The sequence below is a fragment of the Pteropus alecto genome, unplaced genomic scaffold (genome assembly GCF_000325575.1).
Source record: "Pteropus alecto unplaced genomic scaffold, ASM32557v1 scaffold78, whole genome shotgun sequence".
NCBI classification, from domain to species: Eukaryota; Metazoa; Chordata; class Mammalia; order Chiroptera; family Pteropodidae; genus Pteropus; species Pteropus alecto.
Genome location: NW_006443124.1, coordinates 6,592,224 through 6,618,164, shown reverse-complemented (window position 1 = coordinate 6,618,164; position 25,941 = coordinate 6,592,224). Strand labels below are relative to the sequence as shown.

The 25,941-nt window shown below is 38.3% G+C and overlaps 1 protein-coding gene across 2 annotated transcripts in view; it reads right to left on the bottom strand.

Moving 5' to 3' along the window:
- Window positions 1–25,941, bottom strand: part of ETF1 (eukaryotic translation termination factor 1) — a 26,178-nt gene continuing 237 nt past the window's right edge. Inside the window, exons 2-11 of one of the 2 annotated variants that reach the window (XM_006923061.3) lie at window positions 25,734–25,837; window positions 8,923–9,098; window positions 8,387–8,526; window positions 5,835–5,973; window positions 5,328–5,518; window positions 4,692–4,821; window positions 3,970–4,125; window positions 3,502–3,566; window positions 2,581–2,728; window positions 1–2,314 (exon numbers count right to left, since the gene is read on the bottom strand). In XM_006923061.3, the coding sequence (XP_006923123.1) occupies window positions 2,232–2,314; window positions 2,581–2,728; window positions 3,502–3,566; window positions 3,970–4,125; window positions 4,692–4,821; window positions 5,328–5,518; window positions 5,835–5,973; window positions 8,387–8,526; window positions 8,923–9,098; window positions 25,734–25,819 (1,314 nt within the window). In that variant the 5' untranslated portion in view covers window positions 25,820–25,837 and the 3' untranslated portion in view covers window positions 1–2,231. Of the gene's footprint in view, window positions 2,315–2,580; window positions 2,729–3,501; window positions 3,567–3,969; window positions 4,126–4,691; window positions 4,822–5,327; window positions 5,519–5,834; window positions 5,974–8,386; window positions 8,527–8,922; window positions 9,099–25,431; window positions 25,661–25,733; window positions 25,838–25,941 lie in introns of those variants that run through there. The other variant, XM_006923062.3, reaches the window with a different exon arrangement.

Below are 25,941 nucleotides of genomic sequence, written 5' to 3'. Positions count from 1 at the left end.
TATTCTTAAATATGGTTTAATACTCTTCTCCATTTCTGTATATCACAACACCAAGATTTCGCTGCTTAGGATCTCTCTGTAGAGGCTATAGAGAATGCAAAGGCTACGGTTTTCACCCCCTCTTATTTATGTGTTTGTATGTGTAAGTGTAATACATATCAGTATATATTGATACACACATCAATATATAATGCAATATATATCACCGAAGAGAACACATTGATTAAAGAAATACAAAAATTTGGCATCATTTCCAAACTTAAATAGTAAAAATAAAAACTACAAAAGGAGCTGCATACCCTAAATGTATCATGTGAAACAAACATATTCAAAAATGTAAATTTACATCCAATTTCTCTGGTCTTGTCATATCACATTAGACCCATTTACAATGGCAAAACCCTAAGGTACTGCTGCGAAGAGAGCATGTTTGCTCGCTCTTGGGTGTTCTGCAAACAAACAGCAGAGCCCAAAGCAAAAGCCTGTTCCAGTGAAGCCTCCCGCGCTGGTGAATACCAAAGAACTGACTCTTCTCATTGGGGGTTGAGACATCAGGTTACACATCCACAGACAGTCATTTGGACCTCAGAATACAGTGTGAGAACCAGAAACTTTACATTTAAGACATACTCCCTTCATTCAAGTGAAACAGGATTATTGGAACGATAGGCAGGTCTGCAACCTGGGAACAAGGAGCTGGTTCAGACCAATAAAGCTACGAGTGACTGAGTCAAGTCAGTGAAGAACAGCAGTCAGGCACTAAAGTGTTGAAGTACCCAATTTGAAAATCAAATGCACCCCACTACCCTATCAGTGTGGGGGTGATACCAATTGACTTTTAAAACCTTTGGTCCTTCAAAGTCCATTTGGTATACGTTTTTTCCATTGCTACCACTGGGCACATCCTACACACTTTGTTCACTGTCACCACCTCGGGCACGCCATGACTTTGCATGTTAGTTGGGGTCAAGTCTGACTCACAGCTCAGCTGTGAAGCATGAGCTTCAGGTTTTCAGGCCCACTTTTGGATCCAACATGGTTAAGTCCTTGGTGCCAGAAGCTGTGTCCCATCCCTTCCCACCCCTGCCCTTCCCACCCGCCTCCCATACTTTCTCCTATGAGAGGTGTTTACAAGTCCCATATTCGAAACAGATGCTCCAACCCCACCAGGAGGTCAGGGGCTTATAATTACATGCACAGTCATACGTGTCTTGTCTGTCGTTCCTGTGAAAAACCTTGCAGTTCATTTTTTTTAAAAAATCAAAACATTCACATAATCTCATGCCATCCAACACAAGGAAAACACGACCACCTCCCTTTGACCAAGGATAGACCCAAGCAAAATAAAATATTCTTTAAATTTCTTTGCTTCCATTTATATTGCATGTTTTATTTCTCCCAATCCCAGCAATAGCACAGAAGCCCCATATCCATCCCAAACTGGTTTCTAGTAGGCTAAGATTATGAGAACCCTTGTCAAAGCAATTGATGCTAAGGGCTCCCAAACCCTGGGCACAAATGCGCCTGCAAAACACGTGGAAGGAAACGGTGCACTGGCCCAAATGCTTCATGTTGTCAGTTTGACGCTGCAATGCAATTTGCATCCTTGAAACTGACAGTCTGTAGGGGCACGGGTAGTGTGAGGGAGTGAAGTTGAAATTGCCTATTAGCTCACCCTTTCAACATTAAACAAGAGACCAAGAGAGAAATGGTTCCAACATTTCACCACGTATATTTCTTCTTATGCAGTCTAAGCTGAGAATGCCATGTAAATGGGTCACTGCGAAATGCAGCAATTTAATTTTTCTCCAATCAAAATAAGAAACAAACCAGTATGATCTCATTTCTATTAACTTTTGAAGGTTTACAGCAGTTAAAGTATTTTTGCTTCTATGTATGAAGGTTAAAAAAATCATTTTTTTTTCATAAAATACAAGAGCAACCAATTTCACCATCGAGTAAAAGTAAAAACTGGGATTCTTGTTTAAATTAGTCCAAAGTGGCATTTAGGAACTTAGTTGTAGGCTGCTGCGCTGACACCATGACAAACCAAAGTGTAGGGTTGGGTCTGGTTTTGTTTCGGTTTTCTTTTCAATATCCAATGCTCATGGATTAAGTTCTGGAAATGTTCCAATTGTAAGGCAGGGATCTGTTTGGATTCCACCACGGGTATGCTCCTTGGGTTGGATGCTGGAGGGTGAGGCACATTTTGCCGGACCCATGTCGACTACCTAGTAGTCATCAAGGTCAAAAAATTCATCGTCTCCTCCTTGGTATTCCATTCCCTGGAAATCTACTCGGTACCGCAAGATACCTGGGGACAAACCAAAGAATAAATCATCTGAGTTCACAGGGTGAGGAGGGTTCACTATAATAAGAAAAGCCCAATTCCCTTGCAGAATTATAGAAAGCAAAGAGGTGATGATTAAAAATGGTTCTAACCAAGGAACCTGTAGCTCTGTGCTGCCTCAGTGGATGAGATGAGCACATCTCACCTGAAGTTAACTATTTTGTAATGTACAGGAAAGGCCTTGGTCTGAGACCCTGGCTTTAACTTTAGTTTTCTAATTGGCTACTCACCTCCAATTCCACCAAATCCTTTCACAAACTGGGATCCTTCTTGTGACTTATCTGTGACAATTTCCAATGTAGCTCCAAATTTTTTATAGTTGTTAGCAAACCATTCCAGCAGGGGCATGCTCTCAATTAGTTCATGTTCTTGTCCTGTCTTCAGGGGCGACCATGAGATACAGAAACAATGGGATAAGGATATATCGAGACTTAGTGACCCTTGTCTCACCACCCACCACCATTCTCCCCTCTCATGATGTGTATGTGTGTAAAGCTCTCTATGTGAATTCTGGTTTCTGGTGACATAATTGTGATAGTACAGAAATTCTGATTATTTCAAACAGCATTCCTCCGCAGGCTCAAGCCTCAGTAATGAAATGTCAACACATACTTAGCAGTTTTTCAACTTATGGTTCCTGTTGTTTCAAGAAGTCAGGCTGCTGTGAACTGTCTCTAGGCAGCACTCATTCAACAGCTCAGAAGAGACATGCCAGAATTGCTTTTTGGAGCAGCCTCATGAAAAATCAAGTCCTTCATCTCAGAATCTGAGGAAGCTACTACTTAAAGGGATCTGTGCTGGGCACGTAGCACCTTAAGCTGTGGTGATGCATTTACACCAAACCTGCAAAAGAGCTGATACAGAAAGTGTAGAAAGCAGCACAGGTTTCACAGTGCAGATGAGGCACTATTCAGTTAAATCTTCCTCTTTACTATTTTGAGGATGAGAATGTTTAACTACTTTAAAAATAAGGAACCATAGTAACCATGACTTGGCTCCTTCCTTGGAATCAGACTGGTATGTGGCAGATAGGAGCTAACTACCTCCTGTTGCCCCCAGTTTCCCAAGGCGCTGACTATGTTGCCAGTGCTCTAACATATGGATTTATCTTTCCTTGCATGTATCACCAAGCCAAGAAAACAATCACATACCTCTTTGTCTGTGAAATGAGATTTATCCTTCTCTTGTTCTGGAGTTAGATAGAGAATTTTCTCCTCTGTAGTATTGGGGGAAAAAAATGTGTTAACCTGCTTCTCATATACTAACAAGTCCAAATCTCATGAGATGAGTTAAGTTAGATAAAAGGGCTCCTGAACTAATCCTATCAACCTTTTCATAAGATTATTCATCTGCACTGAACGCCTCTGGGTACATTGCTCCTATCATAAGGAAACACCAAAGACATTTAAGACAGTCCTTATTCTCAGAAAACAACAATCTTAAGTAAACATTTATCAGTTCAAGCAGAAAAATCTATGAAGGAATATGCTACAGAATGAAAGAGATAGGAACAAGGTGCAGACCTGCTTTCTAACTGCTCCTTTCCAAGAGCTCCACCCCAAGATTCCTGAACACATAGGTCAATAACAAATAGCAATCTTATTTTCTAAATCTCATACCTTCTGTGCCTTGGCAATGAAGAACATATCTCATTATATCCAGATTTTCATAGACTATTAGAATCTCTACAGCTCCCATTTCTAAAGCCTTTAGTGTATCTTCAACTCCAAAACAGTACTTGCCCGTGTCCTGGCTGATTTCATCAAAGTATCGTCCTGTGATTAGGGACAGGTCAATAAGGACATATATTAAAGTTTCCTTTGTAGACACAGACCCTCTTACACTCAAAGTCAGAGAGAGGGGGAGAGAAAAAAATCAACTTAAAAAAGTAAGTGCCAAAAGTCAGTAAAAAATGATACCATTAGTTGAAGCTGCAGAAATTGACTCTCAAGAGGTAACAGTTGAGCCAAACATAGAACCATTTGGAAATGTGTGTGTGCTCAGTTAAATCTGAAATAAATCCAAACGGCTGCCACACTAGTCTTTAATTCTGGCTTTCTCTCTTTAATTCATCACTCTGTTATAAGGATAATTAATATGGGAAATAAAACTAAAGTTTGGTTCCTATTGCCAAAGGGTAAAAACAGTAGAAAGACAAACACGTTTATTAGACCTAATGACTAAGAAAGATTGAAAATGATTCTACTGAAGATCTTAATATAAATGTTAATCCTTCCTCTTTTACCTTTTCAGTGTCTTGTTTGATACATACAATCATGTACATACATGCATACACATAAAAACATTTCACATAAGTAAGTAAGTTATATTTCACTGATACCTATTAATTTCTTCTCTTGAATGAATTTCACGTTGGAGAGGACTTCAGTAGATAACTCAATAGCCTGGTTGAATCCATTTTCACCACCATAAGATATATCAACTAATTTTAAAACTTTTGATTGCAACCTCTGACACAATTAAAAAAAAAAAAACATAATCAGTACTTCAAAACACCATTACCAAAAACCACTACCTCTTAATGGCATGCAAAACTCAGCAACGGGATCGATGATGTCTAAAATAGGAGAATATAGGGAAAGGGCCCAATTTATTCATTAGCGAGTCTCAGTGAGCAACACTGCCAGGGTAAACTTCCCCAGCCGATCACAGCACATATTCTATTAGGGTCTATAAGAGGCTAACACATTAAACACAAACAAAATAAGTTTCTTGTGGAGAAAAGGGAGAACTGCTGCTTCTTGCCATATAAGGTGGTAGAGTACAAAATAGCTTTTATGGCTAAGCCGATGTCCAACGAAAAGATCTTTCTGGATTAAATGCCAATTCAGAGCTGGGTTTTTAACCTGGAATACATCACCGTAAAAGTGAAAATAGATGCGCATGTCCTAGTGCTCAGAGGACTCTCTATTCCCAGTAAGAAAATTACATAATGGAGCCTCTATTTCTCACTTACCTGATCAAACATATCAGATTGACTTAGTTCAGTTTTAAAGTCAGCTGATCCAGCTAAAACGAGACCAGCCACATTCACTTTGTCCCCAGAAATAAACAGCTGCACAGCAGTCTCAGCTACTTTCCGAACATAGTTATGTCGCTTTTCCATTCTTAAACGGGCAAAACGCAAGGCTGACTGACCTCCCCTACCTTTGACAAAAAAAGTGGCAAGAAGAAAAAGTCAATTATTAAGAAGTACAAGATGCCCTGCTAAGTAACTAAATAATCATGCTATTACCCAAGAAAAGGACAAAGAGAAAAATCACTATTCCCTTAACTAAATGTTTAGCATATACCTTTACTTGTTTTCAGAGAGTGACTACTAATTCTCTTGTTGAAAGAAGAGCCATAAGCACCAGTAAGTCATAAGTCATCTCATGATAATTCTCCCATCACCTGGATTTTACTATTTGTTTCCTTACTGCTAGCACAAAGCAAATGGGCTCATGTTCTCTTCCTATATTACCATGTTTCTTTGGGAGATCCACAGTGAATTTGTGCAGGACTTCTCTTGTGTTTCCTTGGAGTGTGCCAAAAAGTGCACCACTACCATCTATTACAATGAAGCCAAACTTGCTATCATCCGAAAGTAGTGCTGTAAGAGCCTGAAAAGCAAACGCAAGTACCATACAATAAATCCCAAAGCTTTGATAGGGTCAAGACAAAATCCGAAAGGACGTATACAAGCCCTTTCGCCCCATTCAGAATGGTATGAATACTACAGAAAAACCATTTTATGTAGTAATTTATAGACTTCAGCTATAAATATGTAACCCACACAGACAAATTTAAATTCCTGATGCAGGAGAAAACCAATGATACGGATGTTAAGCCTTTCAACAAATCTGACCCGGGCACACGATTATGAAGCTCATATAGAGTTATAGGGCTCAAATTCTTCCTAGTGTTTGATCTGATTTAGACTGAGGGTAGTTTATGGAACATAGAAGTCAAATTAAGTTTAACCTCTAAAAGTTGACTTTCTGTTATTATTAATAACCTGGCATTAATAGGCAATATTCATTATAGAAAATAATGTCTTATAAATCAACTCTAGAGTAGGAGTAAATAAGTACAACACCCAGAAAGTCTATAAAAAGATCTTCTAGCGTTGAAATGTTTCATTTAACTCCTATATTTTGAACATTATTAATGACATCAAAATATAAAACTCAATTTTATTTTAAAGGTAATACGACTAATGATTCTGAGTTTTTATAGGGGAAAACCTTCCTTCTGGGTTAGCACTACATCCCTATATTTCTGTCTCCTTACAGCAAATATTTAGTCCTGGAATTCATAGAGATGGGCAAGAGTTTTCATGATGGAGTCTGAAAACTCCATCAAGACAAATACCATGTGATTTCACTTATAGGCAAGTACCATGGGTACATAGGCTTGGTAGATGACTAACTTGCTAGGTAGTAGCTTGTTCAGAGCTAAGAATTATCCGTTCCATTTTAACTAAGGAAAAAAAATAGGTCCTTCAGAATTGACTAGAAAGCACATTAATTACTAAGAATCAATCTTTAACCAAACCATGCTTGATAGATAGCATTAAGAAATATTGCACGTTAAAAATTTTGCTTTACTGAAATAATCTGTTAGGTAGCTTGATTCAGTTTTTCAACAAGACTGCTCTGCTCATCAGGAAATAGACTTATCCTTCATGAAAATGTTCAATTATATTTATTAAACAGGACATAGATTGTGTTGTGCAGTATGCTACTTTCACATCTAGTTATTGACATATCAACTGAAGCAAAAATAAACAAAGACAACAATAAATGGTACCTTGGAAGGGGAGTTCAGGTTTAGAAAAAACAATGAGGCTAACTTAATAGGTAAGCTAAAGCTAGAGAGTACCAGGTACTATTTAAATTAACAAGATTCAAAACTTGCTTTCATCAAATCAGATATAGGTAAGGGGATAGGGTGGCTAAGAGCCTCCCCAATGAAGCCTTTGCCAGAAGAAGGCCGTGACAGCCAAAAGAACAGTCTCGACCATCTTTGTAACTGACCAGGATCCAACTGGAATTGGACTTCTTGTCAAGTTAGCAAAAACCATCCATTGTAAACTGTCGACAAATGTCAGTTCTAATTCCACTGTAGAGATTTTTCCCTAGGTCGATGAAAGGCAAGAGACTGAACTAGGAGCCAGCCATGAATTCCTGATTGTTCTACTGATGACTGATTTAGGTCACTCTAATGAGGTTTCCTTTCTATCCTTAAAGTTCATCCTATGGCAGCTCTGTCACTCAAAAGTTTCATGGGGGGTGGGGAGGAGCTCTTATAGTCCTGCTACTGAAGATTTTATAAGTTGTGAGCATGAAAACAAGGGTTCGAAGATTATAGGCAAGTACCATGGGTACACAGGGAGAAATAGGGAGCAGTTAGCCAATAATTTCTTCAAACCCAGCTTACTAGTTCTTCAAACCCGGCTTAGCACTTTCCTCAAACATGCTGAATGATTATGTCATTCAGAATGTCATTGTGGAAACTCCTCAAAAGGTTAAACATGTAGTTACCATAGAATCTAGAAATTCCACTCCTAGGTATATACACCCCCAATGAAAACACATGGTCAAACAAAAATTTGTACATGTATGTTCAAAGCAGCGTTATTCATAACAGCCAAATAGTGGAAACAACACAAACGTCCATCAACTGATTAACAGGTAAATAAAATGTGGCATATCCATGAATAGATAAAATAAAATGTGGCAAATATTATTTGGTCATAAAAAGGGATGAAGTACTGATACACACCATAACATAGATGAACCTTAAAAACATAATGCTAAGTGAAAGAAGGCATTCGCAAAAGCCCACAAATTGAATGAGTCCATTTTTATATGAAATGCCCAGCATAAGTAAATCTACAGACAGAAAATAGATTAGGGAAAGCCTAGAGCTGAGGGATCTTGGTGGAGTGGGAATGGGGAATGGCAGTGACTGTTAATGGGTACAGGGTTTCTTTCTGGGGTGATGAAAATATTCTGTGCTTGAACTTCTTACCTCTGTATGGAATTTGTTGTCACACAAATACAATGACGTATTAATTGGTTTGAAAGGTTCAAAGTCAATGTTGACTTTCTTTTCCTTTCCTTCTTCCGTTACAATTGTACCACAGTAAACAACCAGGCCGTTTGGAGGTACTGCAAAAAATATGAACAATTTCTATACTTAAAGCCACAGCTAATTTTCCCCAATTGATAGGAAATGCTCCCACAGTCTACTGTACCAGACCCTTTAACTTGTAATTTAAACAAGCAGAAATATCTATAAATCTCTCAGGCGGAATTCTCTCCTTCATTTTGAAGATACTCTTGAGATGTTTTAAAAAAGATTTATTCCTTTAAGTACAGTAAATGTTACTTAACTTTCAGAGCAACAACAACAACAAAAGGTTAAATTCACAAGACCAAAGAGACACTGCTGAGGGCTGGCTAAAGGGGGATACCAGTGACCAAAATCACCATGGCAGGCTCAAAGTGGAAAATATAACCAAGATATACAAAGTAGGGGAGGAAAATGATCAGGCTCCAGATTACCTTTGTTATAAAGTTTGAGTCTTTGTTGTACAGATGTAATGGCTCCCAGGACTGAAAGGCGGTTTACTCGTGACTTAATGTTAGATGCAGTTCCAAACTCATCTGCTAACATTTTTGCCACTCGTGAAATCTGGTCTTTGGGAGGAATGATCAATGATATCATGCTTGTGCCATTGCTGTGGAAGAAAGAATAACATTAGAGGTTCACGTACCACATAAGAGTTTAAAATCATGCATATCATTAGTAAAGGGAGCTAGAGTGAGATGCACCTAAAACAGGAGAAATAGATCACTCTCAAAGTGATTAGGAAGGTAAGGACTATATCAGTGTAATCAAAGTATTTCCAGAGCTAGGAACAGTGTTCAGAATATAGTAGGTGTTCAATTATTTGAATAAATATTAGCTATCTAATAGTAGCTATATAAAGAAGTAAAGCATTTTAAGGGAAACTTGGGAAACACCTCATTCCCCAAGGACACAGAGCAGCTTTGGTAAAGGGGTGATGACAGGCTAGAATTTGACAGTCCATGGCAGAGGCTTGGAATCTGGTAGCTCTTCCAGTGGGAGATGCCATCATAGGATGATGCAACAAGTCTTTCCAAAGTCTAGATGAAATACCAACTTAATATCATCCTGTTCTCCTTTTCCTTTAAATTCCAGGCTCACCTTGAAAATTTATAATCAGTAATTTAGCACCCCAAATATCCTGATAATGGGACAAGAGAGCCTTAGAATTTACATAAATATTCCAGGTAGGAAAAATCCCACATAGGCTCTCTCTTCCTTCCAACAAACAAACCAACAAATGCATTTATTTATCTCTACATGTATTTTGTATATCAATTGCTTTGAGTTTGAATGAAAAGAGCAATTCACTGAGAGCCTGGTGAATTCTGGGTGCCCAAACAAATTCAAGTTTCTAGAATTAAAAGCCAGGACCAGGGGGTGGCTCTATAGTGTAGTGGTTAGCATGTCTGCTTTATACGCAGAAGGTCCTAGGGTTTGTGCCCTAGGTGGAGCCACGGACCATATCCCAGGTGCGCCAGGCCCCCAAGTGTACCGGATGCACGCCACAAGCGTGTGGGAGGAGATGCCCCGCCTTCAGAGATTTGGTTCTTAAGGAGAAATGGCAACATCTATAGGTCAGGGGTGGAAGTGGGGGGTGGGTGGAGGGAATTAAAGAAGAAGAAGAAAAAAAAGCCAGGACTAAACTTTGAACTATTGAGGACACCACCAAGGCCCTGCCACATGGATAGTCCCTTTTGAGCAGTCACCAACCTAACTTCAATACTGATGCCAGCAACATATCTTTTTAACCTACACATCCTCGAAATATTTATTAGCATCATCAGTTAAGAAATACCTCATTTTAATTATTCCTAGTTCTACTTAAAGCAAATATAAACTACATTATCAAAACACATCAACTAATCGCTAATCATCAGGGCCATGCAAATTAAAACACAACCATTTCACACCTATTAAGACGTCTACTATAAAAAAAATAACAAGTGTTTGCAAGGATGTGGAGATATTTGAATCCTTATGCATCACTAGTAGTGATGTTAAATGGTACAGCGGTTATGAATAACAGCACAGTAGTTCTTCTACTAATTCAACACAGAATTAATTTATGATCTAGCAATTCTACTTCTTGTTATATACCCAAAAGAGTAAAAGCCAGGAAACAAGCAGATAACTTGCTAATGCTCATGGCAACAACATTCACAATAATTAAAAAGGTGGAAACAACTCAAATGTCCATTGATGAAAAATAATGTGGCATATAGACACAGTGGAGTATTATTCAACATTAAAGGAAATTCTGACACATGCTACAAATATGAGCCTTGAACAAATGATGGTAAAATAAATAAGCCAGTTATAAAAAGAAAAATATTGTGTGATTCCACTTATATGAGGTATCCGGAGTGGTCAATTTCATAGAGAAAGGAAGAATGGTGGTTGCAGTGGCTGGGCGGAAGGGGAAATAGGGTGTTTGTCAACGAGTATACAATTTCAATTTTACAAGATGAAGAGAGTTCTGGGTATTGGTTGCACAACAGTATAAATGTGCTGAACACTATTAAATTGTATACTTAAAATGGATAAGATGGTAAATTTTATATTGTGTATATTGTGACACATATGAAAGTTTTTTAAAAAACTATTTAGCCCATTTATATGTTTAAAAAATTTTGAAACACACTTCCTTTAAAACAGTTCTCAACCTTGGCAGCACATTAAAATCACCTAAGAGTTCATTCTAGGTTTTTCCTTTTCAAAAAAGGTTCCTGTTAACTCGCATTCCTGAAGGTACTTTTCCCATCTGACTCTCTTCTTCATTTAGACAATGCAAATGTAATAGACTCTCATTAACACCCAAACAGCACTAAAATTATTATTTAAAAGATTATCTAGATCAAGAGGACTTCATCAAAATTAAACACTTTTGTGCTTTAAAGGACATCAAGAAATTGAAAAGCCAACTCACAGAATATGAGAAAATATTTGTAAATTGTATGTCTGAAAAGGGACTTATATCTAGAATATGTAAATAACTCTTACAACCCAACAACAAAAAGACAACTGACATAAAAATAGGCAAAGAACTTCGATAGGCATTTCTCCAAGATATATAGATAGAATGTAGAGAAACTGAAACCCTTATTCAATGCTGTTGAGAATTAAAACAGTACAGTACTTTGGAAAGGCCTGGCATTTCCTCAAAAGGTTAGTTACCACATGACCCAGCCATTCCACTGCTAAAAACATGTGTACACACAAGCACTTGTGTTGACTGAGGCATTATTTGTAACAGACAAAAAGTAAGGGGGGAAAAAAAAATCTATGTTTAACTAATGAATGGATAAACTACATGGTTTATTCATACAATCAAATATTATTCAACAATAAAAGGAAAAAAGTATTCACAAAAGACCACATATTTTATGGTTCCATTTATGTGAAATGTTCAGGACAGGCAACTGAGACCCAGAGAAAGAAGAGTTAATTGCTGAGGTGGAATGGGGAATGACTGGTAACTGGTATGTATTTGTGGTGGTGGTGGGGGGTGTTTCTGTCTTTCTTTTTTTTTTGGGGGGGGGGAGTTCTGTCTTTCTTTTTTTAATGCCTACAGCACCCGATATTCCTGGGTGGTCTCCCATCCAAGTACTAACCAGGCCTGATCCTGCTTAGCTTCTGAGATCAGACGAGATTGGGGGGTAGGGGTGGGGTTTCTTTCCGGGCTGATGAAAATGTTTTAAAATTATATAGTGGTAATAGTTGCACAATTCTGAAAATCAACAAGAATAGTGAATTGTATACTTTAAAAGGGGGGTAAGTTTTATAGTATGTAAATTATATCTCAATAAAGCTGTTATTAAAATATCTACGGAAAAGACTCAGTACATAATAGGATACTTCCTTTTAAAGTCTCCTGGTCTCTTAACCTAACAGCTTACTGGAAAAGCCAAAGAATGTTTTTCTTAAGAAATGTTAATTTACGTTTACTAAATTAAATTTTATGTTTAAAAACTAAATGATATGTTTTATAAGAACAAGTGGCAATATGAAAAGACTCAAATCTATACCACACATATACATAGGAAATTAAAAGCCCTAAATTTGCCCTGACCAGCTCTAACGGCTGGCTTTCTTACAAGATCTACAGTATAAACCGAGTCAACTAATATTTTGAAGGTAAAAGTTGATCTAAGCCAAAGTATATTAAAAACTTGATAATTTAAAAAAATGTTTCTACTAGATACTAATGAGCCTGTGAGAAAACTACTTCCTGAGATTCTTACAGATCATGTCCTTAGAGGCTATGACAAGTTTAATCATTGTAAATATTAGTGTCACAGGGAAACAAATGAGTGCTTTCTTTAGGTAAACTGCGAAAACTGTCCCGAATGCCATGCCTAAACTTTCTACTAATTACTGAGCTTGCGTAATTTCACAGTAGTCCAACAAACTGACTTTAACAGAACTGCAAATATCCAATGTCCAGTGGAAGCAGGCAAGAAAAATAAATCAGAAAGATGGATACAACATCAAATCAAATGGGCATTTGTGCCAAGTGACTAATAAGAGAGAAGCAAAGAGTCACAGTCAGGGAAACAAAAATTACAGAAAACCTATATATTAGCTTTGTAACTACAGGTGTCTGAAAACTGAAAATGTCTGGAAACATCTTCATATAGTAAAATTAATTTCATAAATGTGCACCATTGAATTTGTTTCTCTGCAGTATTAGCATTGGAAAGGGACCTCATTTACACAAGACCTGCCTTCTGAAAGTTTTCTCCTAGCAGTAAATTCCACAGATCCTTTTGTCAGACAAGTTTTTTTGTTTGTTTGTTTGTTTGTTTTTGAAGCTGGCTATCTAGCCCTTCTATCATCAAAATAGTTACTCTAAGATTGCCAGTTGATGTTATTACAGCTCCCAAACTAGCATTGTTTCTGTTGAAGTTTCTACTCAAAACCTAGAGAGCTGGTCATAACCCCTGTGACACTTTCCCCAATGAACACAAGTTAATTAATTACAGTATGAGGTAAAGCACGGTGTGTGCTCTGCTGCCACCCCACGGATATGGGAGCAAGTATTCTAGACAAACCAAAGAATCAAGCAGATTTATGATAAGCAGCTTCAGTTGTCATCACACACACAAGCAAAATGATAAAACAAAGCTGCTTCCAAGATATACTTCATAGAAAATAAAGCTCCAAAATACCACACATGACCCAGAGTTATTTCTTCATCTACATAAACGTTATTCCCAATATTCAAATCAGCTAAAATTTCAAATATAGTACTGACAAATCAGAATGATTCAGAACAATCTCTTTTGTTTGTGTGCATGTGCACACACTTATATTAAATCAGGTGTATTGCTCTCTAAAATGTTTTTCATCTTAATTTTCATAGCACAACTACATAAAAGGAACTTAGAAAACCAGGACAAGGTACCCAGAAATCAAATGATCAGACACACATACAATTCTACCTGTGGCCACGGTCCAGTTTCTGAAATAGATGGAAAAAGAATTCCCAAATGAAACAAACTAGTATCTTCTATTACCACAAACAACAACAACAAAACAAACAAAAAACAAACAAAAAAAAACCCCTCTTTAGATCCTATTTTTAAGCAATCAAATGTAATAAACTGCTTTTCTTGCTAGGCTTCTAAAGAGGAATTTCCAAAAAAACCTTTCTGATAATTCTTTCTGGAGTAGGTCAAAGAAGAAAATCATCCCTTAAACAACTTTGCTTTGGGAGGGGCTGGAAACATTGGGCAAGTAAATTTAACTTCAAACGTGGTCTAGATTGTAGGTGCCACCTACCTGTCTCTACACAGGGATCATCAATTATATGCATGTATAATATGAAAATATACAAGACGAGGGGGAAAAAGAGGACAGATAAGTTTGACACTGGGGTTGTCAACTTATGCAAATACATAATATGAAAATACACAAGATGGGGAAAGAGGATGGATTAGTTTGAATAGTGGACTTTACTGGCTTGTACTTCCTTACAGATGAACAATTCTCAAGAGAGTGTATTTTTCCACCCTAGGGGCTCCTGCAATCTTTAGGGACCAACGGAGTTATTTTTCAAAAGTAGGACTCAGTTTTTAAAAGCTGACGTGCTCTGATTTACGGAGTAGTTTCCTAGGAGATGAACTAGCAAACAGGCAAGAAGTAAGGAGTGGAATGAGGAGGGGCTCCAAGGAAAGCAGGATCAAAGGCTCAGATCTCAGGGACTGAACAGGCACCAAACTCCAAAGGATGGAAAATTTGAGGCTAAAGAGGATGTTGGGACAAATTAACCCAGTGAACTCAAAATGCCTGAAGGAAATCCTTAAAGCAAGATAATCAAGTGGAGGACAAAGCAAGGACCTTAAGATAAGCAGCTATTTAATTCCTAGTTCAGATAGGTTAAGAAGATAAGCATTCATTAAGCAACTTTACTGTATAGCCCCACCAGTTGAACAACCTTACACTCACATCCAAATAACTTCTAGAAGGGACAAAGTAGTAAAGATACATACTTAACAACAATCTTGTTAGAGGACTTCACTTAAAACTACCTTCAAAATTAGTCTTAGCCTCTTGCTTCTTTTGAATTTTGACTAATGTCCAAAAAATTACCTTTCACTAGCTTCCTTTTGTGACTCTCTTTACTCCAGCTGGGGGGAACCTCAAGTTTCTGAATTCATTTTTATTATAAGACACCTGACTGGTGAAGAGAAAATAAGGAGTATTAAATAAACGTAAGGCTTCTACTTTAGAAATTTAAAGGCTACTTTATAATCTCTGATTTTTTTTTCAATCTTGGGTTTATTATAAGCAGATTAGTTTTTCCAGGAAAGTTTCCAAACAAAATAAACACTCATTTATCCCCCAGGCGAGCCAATCAAAGTTGTCTGACCAGTTTATGTAAACACCAAAACAAAATCAAGGAAGCTGAATATTTCATTTTAAAGAGTGAACAACTCTCTCCAATAAAGCTAAGGAGCTGCTCACTACACATGCAAACTACACCTTTTTAATTTTCATTTTTTCATCCACTCTTGCTTTCTCACTATATTCCTTTTCCAAAACCAAACACACTCATTGTAAAGCCAGTGAATTACGAGGTACAACAATGATTCACATGCAGGTCGTAAAAACCGGACAAAGCAAGACACAACATATAACAATGTGCTATGTAATACTTTCAGGGATCTCTGCTCTCATATTCTTTCTTGTTCTCAACATTTTAGAGTCACTTTCCCTTATTAAAGAAGGATTCACCAATGCTTTAACCCAGAGGACTAACTTCTGAGAAATACAACAGCTGGGAGACAGGAAAAAGTAGTTGTAAATAGATTAAACATGAACAGTAAATAAAACTAGCCAAAACTCAGGAAGGAAGAGAATTTAAAGAAATAAAGACACTGTTAAAGGAAGTCTCTCTCCCTAGGATGGGAGGTGGTTAGGGTGGTAACACCACCCACCCTATCCAAGGTTTCATGGCCCCTGAACACAATGGACAGAAAAACATCTGGTCACTTGAATTGCCAGCACTGAAAAGTCTCTAAGGAAAAAACTCAAGGTAATCACAGCAAAGCCTGGGCTATGGTATCTCTGTGCGTGTGTGTAACTTTAGGGCTTTCAGAGTTCCATCCTTTGGATACAAGGAGCCTTCTGGTCACTCAAAAGACTGGCACATAAACAAAAAAATCTAGTCATGCTTTGACCTAATACATTATGAAAGTCTGTTACCATCAACAATGCTCAAGAACACTTTAGAAGTGTAGGAAGAAAAAAAAAATGTGGCTCCACAAGCTCATCCACTGCCAATTTGCAGGAGAACCCCAAATTCTTGGAGATCTTTCCAAAAGCAACAAACAACGCCCCCCAGCCCCAAAACAACTCAGATAAAAAAAATCTCTCCTTCCTCTATTCTAATTCAATAGATATAGAATAGGGAAAGTGAGGGTGGTAGAGATTGTAAGAGGGAGACTCAATTTTCAAATAGATTGATTCAAATAGAATCAGATAAATTCTAAAACATAATTAGGATTGAGAATCAATGTGTCTGACTTGTTTTCTATGCCTTTAAGCCAGATACTCTTGGCCGGCTGAAACGGAGAGATTCCATAACCTCACCCCCTGAAACCCACAGAGCCCACTTGCTGCAGCAGGTGAGCTGTTGCTGTCATTTTACCCTATCAGTAACAACCACAGTGAATTGTGATGGCTCAGAGATGTCCAACTTTTTCCAGCCAGAATGCTCTCCATATCAAATGCTCCATTTCATCACCTTGACATAACAGAATTACTTCCAGGTTAGGTCCAACCAGGAACATTTTAGAGACTGCCTACTATACTCTCTAGTTGGGATTTCCTGTATATGCTCCCTAAGCTTTCATCTGTGTCTGATGACACAGTTGTACACAGGACATACCCTTTTCAAGCTCACAAAGCTGAACTTAATTCAACCTCAGATAATTTCTTGGAGTTGCTAAGCTAGCCACATTATACGGATCACCAGCTTTTAACAATGTACGAAACTAAGTTTAACCTTAGAGACTAAATCAATCTTTTTGATATGGGTTTAATATGGGCACAGCATACAAGGGTTGTTATGAGCAAACACAGGTTTTTAGTAATAGACAGATTTGGGTTCATGCCCTGTCCTATCTGCGTGACCTAGGGCAAATTACATATATCCCTTTGGGCCTCAGTTTCTACTTACTTCACAAGGTCATGAGGATTCTGTAAGATATGTCAAGTGCCTCGCAGGGAGAGCAGACAGTGCTCACTAAATGATAACCAGATGGAACTCTAGCTCCTTGGGCCCTAACTCCCTGTCCTTAACAGTTAAGTCAGAAAGAATTAATATCATAGCACAACTAGAAGGGGGTAAAAAAGTACTCTTAGATTTTGTTGAAGTCTTATTTGAATCTGAGCAAGTCCAAAGAAAGAGGTAAGAGTTGACCTTGTGGGAACGGTGATTACCTTTATTGGATTACAGGACTTGCCAAATCCTCTGACAGAACCAAACCAAAAATGCAGTTCAAAACAGTATGGCCAAAACACTAGAAACTGTTTTGTAATTTATCATAAGGGAGAAACAGAAATTCATCCTCTTCTAAAACTTTAAATAGCTATATAAAGCTTAAATGGCTTTATCCTACAGCTGTGGCATGGGTTCAGTATTTTTTATATACTCAGAATCAGTCACCTCAAATCTCTGACCCGTTTTCTCTTCCAACAAGTATCAAACAGTGAAACAAACTGGTTATACTAGAGGTCTATATAAGCTTCTGGAGAGCAAAAATCATTTTAGCACACAGTGGATAATCAAACATGTGATGAATAAATGGTTAATTCCTAACAACAGAAATAGAGTCTTTGCTATATACTCTCTTCTAAAAACAGACACTAGAGATTTATTCTGAACTAACAAATAAAATACCTATTAAAAATTTGCCAATCTTTGGAGTGGAACTAACGCATGCCTAGAAATAACTAAATGTCCCAGCTTTAGCTTCACTAAAGTTTGAACCATAACAGAATCAACACTTCCAGAATGTCTTCTTTTGCCACCCTCAATTTTGTTCATCCCCAACTTGATCCTCCCCCGTCCGCCTTCATGGCCCAATATCATCTCTGATGTAGGTAGACAGATGCGACTGCTTTTTACAAAGACCTTATAGAATATCAAACCAGGAGGGAGGATTCTGTTACTGTTTAAAGAAGCTAGACAAAATTACCTGAAACTGGTTTGTGCAAATGACCTTAGGGTTAGATGCCATCACCAGATGAGAGAAGGACCAAGATCTGAACACACCAAAACATTAAAACATCTTCTGCCCTAGAGGACAGAATAACTCGTTGTCCCAAAAATTTTCAGCAGGGTTTAGAAAGGTTCATTTTAGTTATTTTATACTGAAAAGCACTAGAATTACTCAGTCATCCAAAACAAAAATGTATATATCTGGTGGAGTATTACTTTTCTATAAACAGGACTTATTTTTTCTTTGAAAAGGTCTAACAACTTCACAGAATTAACCCAGTGGAATATTCCACCAGGGAGAAGCAGAAGCTGGAAAATTTCTCTAGTGTTCTCACATCACTGCAAAGCCAGGAGTTATCAATCACAACCAGCATTCCAGGGACTCACTAAATGGCACCCTATAAATCAAAGTCCACCTCCTATCTTTCTTGATCAATATGCAAGTACTTCTCAAATAAAACAAAAGCCAGCTTTCCTGTTAATCATCTTTCAAATACACAAACGAGCTTCTGGGGAGGGATTTAAAAGCAGCTATTTCCTTCGCCATGGATGCTCATTAAGAATAAACATGTTCACACTCAAGTTCTTCCTAGGATAGATTTGCAAATAGCATGTCTGTTTTTCTTTTATCTTTGCTCCTGGATCTCAGCACACCTGCTCCTTCTAGGAAATTGCAAACCTCTTTGGACAAGAGTCCTCCTTTCAGAAAGGAATGGAAAATGTTTCTTTTCAGCAAAAGAAATACTAATCAATGAGCAAGGCAGTGTGGTATAACAGGATCACAGGCTTTGAAATCAGAAAAGCACAAACAGAATCTAGCACTACCCCTTGCTAGGCTGTGATGTTAATCTCGCTGTACTTCAATTTCCTCATCAATAAAATGGCAATAACAGCTTTTCTCACAGAGCTGTTGAGGAGTCAAAATGTACGCTATTCAGCTCACCTTTTGAAAATTAGTTTCATTACGTGATTAAAACACATCTCCGCCATGAACCTCTAACCTGGTCTTCCTTAAGTGGAGTAATAAAACCCTAAGATGACAGAAATGGGGTAGCCAGAAAGTAAACTTTTTCTTTTTTTTCAGTAAAAAGCTAATGCTGAAGGTGATAAGGAATTAATATTTGAGGATTAGTACATTTTCATTACTTGCAGACTAGTTTACTTAGGCTGAAAGGCAAACTATGTTGGGACTATATTAAGCTCTGTCTTGCCAACTTTACCAACAAGGAACGTGTGTGCAAATGCTCTGCACTATTTCAATATCCTGACAGCTCACCAACCATCAACCTACACAAAGCTTTTGGATCTAATTTCAGGCTAACTGGCTTTTAATCAAAAACGAATTTCAATCACAATTTCAAAGTTGCAGATCAGTTACGGCTCCACTCCACCACTGTATCAAAGAAACTGTTATCAGCCAAATAACACCAATGTTATTCTTTGACATTGTAACATTCTTTGACAACACTTGCCTTGCCTAGGAAATCTGTATGAGTAGTTACAAAATCTCTTTTGTTTTTTGACAATGTCCAACATCTTATTTAAGACCTGAATTACCTGCTTACACTATACCCCATTCGACATGTACTGTTACTCTGTACTTACTAATATGGGGCTAGAAATAGTTCATATCATCACTCAAGGGTTTTGTGTCAGATCACATTCTCATTGTATTACACGTTTCTTTCAAAATGTCTAGTGTTCAACTCACAGATGTGGGATGAAGCTTGTAAACTGACTAGTTAATAGTAAAAATGAATTTGTGGGCTTCATTTTTCATATACCTAGATGTGAGTTAGGGGGAAAACCTAATTTAGAAGGCCACAGATATTTGGCAGAGAAAGACAACTTTTGTTTTGACTAGAATCATTTTTCTTAAGGAGACCTTAGAGGAGCAAATGAAAATGTGAAAACAGAAGAGTTACAGGACCAACATCCCCAAGTTATCTGCATGACAAGAGCACACTGTCAGGCATATAAAAATGTCAAGTCCTTGAAGTGGATAGGAAGGACGGTGACAAGAGTAAAGACAAAGTATACAATGGATGAAAGCTGTATATCTAAAAATTGGTGTTAAAATTAAGATATAAAACAACTTGGAGAATTAAAAAAATAACATATTAACACTCATAAGGCACCTATTATATACAAATTAAGTAGATGAAAAAGGACTGGATTAAAGCATAGAAAGTTTAATGTCTATCATTATAAAAGAATCAAGTCTGTTTTCATCTTTGTATCTATGAGAATGAGGAAATTATGGCTCTTAATTAAATTCAATTATGTTTGAGGGTGAGAATAAAAGCAAAATCATTCTTTTTCTTGACCTTCATTCACCTAGATTCAAAGAAAAAGACACCTGTTCAGAGAAAGTGACAAAAATAAGTAAAGAAACCTCATAATTTCCAACCTGATGGAAAGAAGAACCTTGAACTTCTCTAATCCCTTCTCCCAAGACAGCAGACTGCTGAAGAATTAAGAGACACCTACAGAATACATCCGAGAAGGTTCTATTCTGAGATCCCTGGAGAATAGGCTGGACTCAGAAAAAATTTCTGTTGCCCCAAGTTCTCAGTTGGACAGTTCCAGCAGTGGATCTAAGGAAGAGGAAAATTTCTCCTGACTCTTCAAATAGGATCAAAGACCATTTAGCCCTGCTGCAAAACTGACATTTTAAGTTTTCTCACAATCGAACACCTTCCCAGCATAAGGGGCTACACTGAGCACATCCTCAACCCCAAAGAAAAAGGGTCCCACTAGTGTGTATGTGGGGAGTAGCGGGGTGGGGGATGGGAACCTATAAACCACATCGCACTGGGCCTTAAATGGTATTCTGATTAGGCACTCTTGCTTACCTAAGAGTGTGTCCAGAGCAAGCCTTCCTTTCTTGGAAGGATAAGTATATCTGCTATTACAATGAGAAGTCTGTCAAGAGTTGAAATTCAAAGAGAGTAATTGTTCATTAGATTCACAGTGTAGAGAACACCATGCCAGAATAGTAGGGCTGTTAGGGCTAGTTCTCAGCTGAGGCAGGCAGCCACCCTATGACACTTGGAGTGGATCTAGGAACATCACCACACCCTATTAAATATACTTTTCTCTTCCCCAGCTCCCCTTTACTACCTCATGGGGGGAAGGGGGCAGAGAGATGATGAAAAAATTCCTCTACCGTTCTGGTATCAGTATGAAAGACTACAATGTACCATCTTTGTTTAAGGATATAGAGAACTAAAGCAAAAAAAGTACCTGAGATTCATCACGTTGAGAATATTCCAAGTATCATTTAAGTGAATGTTCTAAGAAGCAACAATTTTCACTTGGGGAAGATATTCAAATGCATTTAACATACTTTAATTTATTGAAATTATATTAATCGGTTCATATTACATACCTGTCCATATTTGTCTATATTTTAAAAAACCTATTCATTGATCTCTCAAAATTACTAACTTTTAATTCAACACAATGTGATGAATTTTGTAGAGATTAAAATAATTATATGGTACAGTAAGAAATATATTTGGTCTTTGTCCTCTGCTTGACAAAGCTCCTAAAACTCTTGGAATTCCCATGGGAGTTTTTGTTATTCATGAGTCGTCCCTTAAGAGCACATCTGAATTTATGCTAATGAAATGAGGGTGGGGCTATTGGACAGCTTCAGGATGGGGTTAGTCACCAAGAAGACTGTGTTAACCCAGGTAGGAACTTTCAGCTCCATCCAAGGACCTCAGGGAAAGGGGTGTTGCAAGCTGCAGATTAAACTCTATAAAAACCCCTAAATGAGATTTATTGAGCTTCTGGGTTGGTAAACCCAGGTGGTGCACCCCAGTTCCACAGAGGCAGGAGTGTCTGTACTTGAACCTTCTGGACCTTGCCCTATGTACCTTTTCATCTGGCTGTTCATCTGTATCCTTTATAATATCCTTTGTAATAAACCAGTAAACCTAAGTGTTTCCCTGAGTTCTGTGAGTCATCACAGCAAATTACTGAAGCCCCAATTTACAGCCTGTTAGTCAGTAGGGGAGACCCAAACGTTGCAAGTAGGGCAGTCTGTGGGACTGAGCCCGCTCCCTTGTGAGATCTGATGCTAATTCCACAGTGTCAGAATTGAATTGTAGGACACTCAGCTGGTGTCCCCTATGAACTGGAGAATTGCTTGGTGTGGGGGGAAAAAACCCACAAATCTGGTATCAGAACTATTGAGAGTAAAGGATAGTCTCCCCTCCCTCCCCCGAGTTATATTTGGAGGCAGAAAAGAGTCATGTATAGCCAGGTACTTTATAATTCTTTCAAAGTCAAGGTATCTACAAGTTATTTTTAACTGAGCAGAAGGCTTTTTAAAAGCCTAAAGACCACTGTAGAAGACCCAAATCGTTTATTAACCGATCTTCAAACATGGGTTATCTGACTGAGGCCTCATTATATCTGAAACATATAAGTTCCCTGTTAAAGATAAGTGAAAAAATATTCCAACACTCACAAACACAACTTAGCCCAAATTAACCTTGGCAGTTCCTTTGTCACACTCACCACTGTCCTTGGCTAGGACAGGCTCTGGTTATGATTTTATAACCTGAAAACTATAAAGGTTCCAACACTATTTCTGGGACTATTTCTTGGTGGCTCAAAAAAAATTAGAAAAAAAACCCCTAAAATTTTCCACCTATCATTCACCTGCTTTAGTTCTTTATTCAGAATACCTGCAACTACCATTCTATTCGCATGGCCCTAGTTTCTATTTTGGCTCATGTACACATTTGTCCCTAAGTTAACAGTGAAGAATATACCAGGAGCAATCATAAACTGGGAAGAAACAACCACTAACTTTAAATGGCACTTATGCATAGCAAAACTGGCTGGTTATTTTACTAGCATATGCTAACATTCAACCAGGCTTATATGAAACTAAAGAGGTATGTTCCACCCAACTTAAAGTTATACATGTTATAACCCTTTCAAATCAAACAATTCTATTAATCAATCACTAAGTTTCATTATCTAATGTTAATAACCATGCTTGAACTACAACCTCAGTTTTCTCCTGAAACCCAGACTGTGCCCAAAACACCAGCACACAGATTCATTTTGCCATGCAATTTGTCTTTAAAGTCCATTACATTTCTCACTAAAATATTTTAGCATTATTAGGCAAAGAAGGAATAAAACTTCTTATTGTACACTGATAATCTAAAGAGTCTGACTGTAATATAACTCAGCCATGAAAATACAATTTTCCTGTTCCTCAAAATAAATTGATATATATTGGGAAGCTTCTGAGCTAAACAGAATAAACCTGTGACTTATTGACACTCAGAGATGGCCAAGATTTTAAATTGTCATGAGCTCAAGATGCAACCAAATCCTGAATAAAAGGAAAGTTGAACATGATTACCAACCACACTGTTTAGAGAAAAACTATTCCCCAGCTATTTTAAACAGCTTAATCCTGTCTAAAATGTCCAACTAACTCCATCACTTGGAAGAAAAGCTATGTGTAAGAACTTCATTTAAACTTCACTGAACTTTGCTAATCAAAGATGTAAAAACTTCAAAACCTTTAAAGGGAAGCTTAAGTTTCAAGTGGCTAGGTAAAAGGGCTAGGAAAAAATTTAAGAATGAGCTTCATCAAGCATTAGAAAGGAGTGCTATTACTTATTAAGCGGTGTTATTTCTTCAATGTTACTTCACAGCAGGAAAGTGCAGTTGTGATTTCATAGTCTAGACTTCTTTAGAGAATAAAATGTATGCAAATTGTAATGTGTGAACCTACCTCCAAATTGAGAGAACAAATCTACAGGTCACTTTCAACTTTAAACAAAACTGCAAGAACAGCAATTTATTAAAAAAGCCATACTAAATTGAAGGATTCAAGTAACACAACAGAAGATCCTAGTGAAACAGAAGAACCCAGTTAATTCCTGATAGTACATCGTAATGGGTCATTACCTATATTACCCTTCCTGTACAATAGTCTCAAACTTGGGGAATAATTATTCATTCTATCAGGTGGCACACGACTACCTGTGTTCAAGTTCCTGTAAGATTTTAAGTCTAAATAGTTTATTAAATACAAAGAAAAACAAACCTAAGGAATAAGAGAATAAGTTGCTACCTTCAGTTCATTAGAGAAAAAGAGCCCAAGTCACCGAAGAGGGCCAAATTTTCAGAAGCTTCATCCCAGCAGAATTGTCACTAATTTATTAAGAACAAAAGGCAATCACAAAACAACCAGAATTGTCACTAATTTATTAAAAACAAAAGACAATCACAAAACCAGCCTCTTAACTTTGGGCCTTCCGTGGAACTAAGCACATCTTTCATAAAACAGTAATAATTTAGAGCTTAATTAATCCTATCATTGCATATCTACTAATTAAGGACAAACCTGAGTTGGAAACCAAAATGTTCAATTCCTGGGCTGAAAACAACTTTCATAATGGCCTGAGGCAGGTCGCTCTATTCTAAGAATGCTCAGACAAATATGTAATGTTCCAAATACTTTTTTTGCCACTTCCTACAAGTAAAAAGTTTCCATGAATGGGAAAGAAACAAAATAAGTGAGAAAATAGGAATACTTCTGATACACCTTCCTCAAACGAGTTTTTTTTTTTTAACTTAAAAAGAGCATATAAATCAGTCTTAATGGAGTCTGTCTCACAGTGCATTCGACTAGAGTTTCTTACCAAAATTTACAAAAGGAGACTCAAAGCCCACCTAATTCAGTTCTGAATTTCAATAAGCATCGGACACCTCTATCCCCAGAAGTTCCTGAGAGGCTAAAAGGGACCCTTCCTGTTGCAATTCATATCAACGGCCCCATACTCTGGATTCTTCCTAGATATGCAGATATAGATTTGTCAACCAAAACCTCTCCTACACCCCCCACCCTGCACACGCTGGCATTTTCAGTTTACAGGTTGATCCTGGAATAGCTAAAAGCAGAAAGCTCCAGAGTGATTGGAGGATTTGGAGGAAGTCATCTTGGGAGAGTTGCAAGATCCAGAGAAATCAAGGAAAGTAAGAGAGAGGTTGTCCCTGACCACCTCTCCTTCCTGCCCCATCCAAACTTCACCCACCTTGGAGAAAGATGCCATTTTAATGAGGCCTGGCTAAGGAACGTGAAAGCAGGGGAAAAGAGGAAATCAGGGAAGGGCGTTCGGAAAGGAAGGCCGAGCCCTCCCCCCCCAACAGCACCCGAGTTGGGTGGTAGTACCTGGAACTCGACGAAGGACGAGTTGAATTCAAGGGCTTAGAAGGGGTACAGAAGTAACAGTGGCCTGCCACGAGGGGGTCGAGTGGTCCGAGCCCCGGGAGTGGACCCCTTCGGGTGAAGGACCCCTTCTCCGGCCAACCGCGTTGACCCACGCCCCTGGGTAGGGGGCAACTACCCAGAGATCCAGAAGGCGGGAGTTGGCTAGTGCTTGGCTCCCCTCATCCGGCCATGCGGCGCGGGGGCGGCCATCCTGAGAGGTCCAGGTACCAAGAGGGCACGGGGGGGCCGGACGCAGCGCTCACCCGCGGGCCGCCTCCAAGCTCTTAATGAGCTTCTTGATCTTCCAGATCTCCACGTTCCTATCGGCAGCACTGGGGTCGTCCGCCATCTTCTCGCCTCCTCCTCCCTAGAGCGGCCCGGCGGGGCCCGGAGACACCAAGACCACAGAGTTAGCGCCGCCGCTGGGGCAGAGCGGCCCCCTTCCTTGCCACCCCCGAGAGGCCCTCCTCT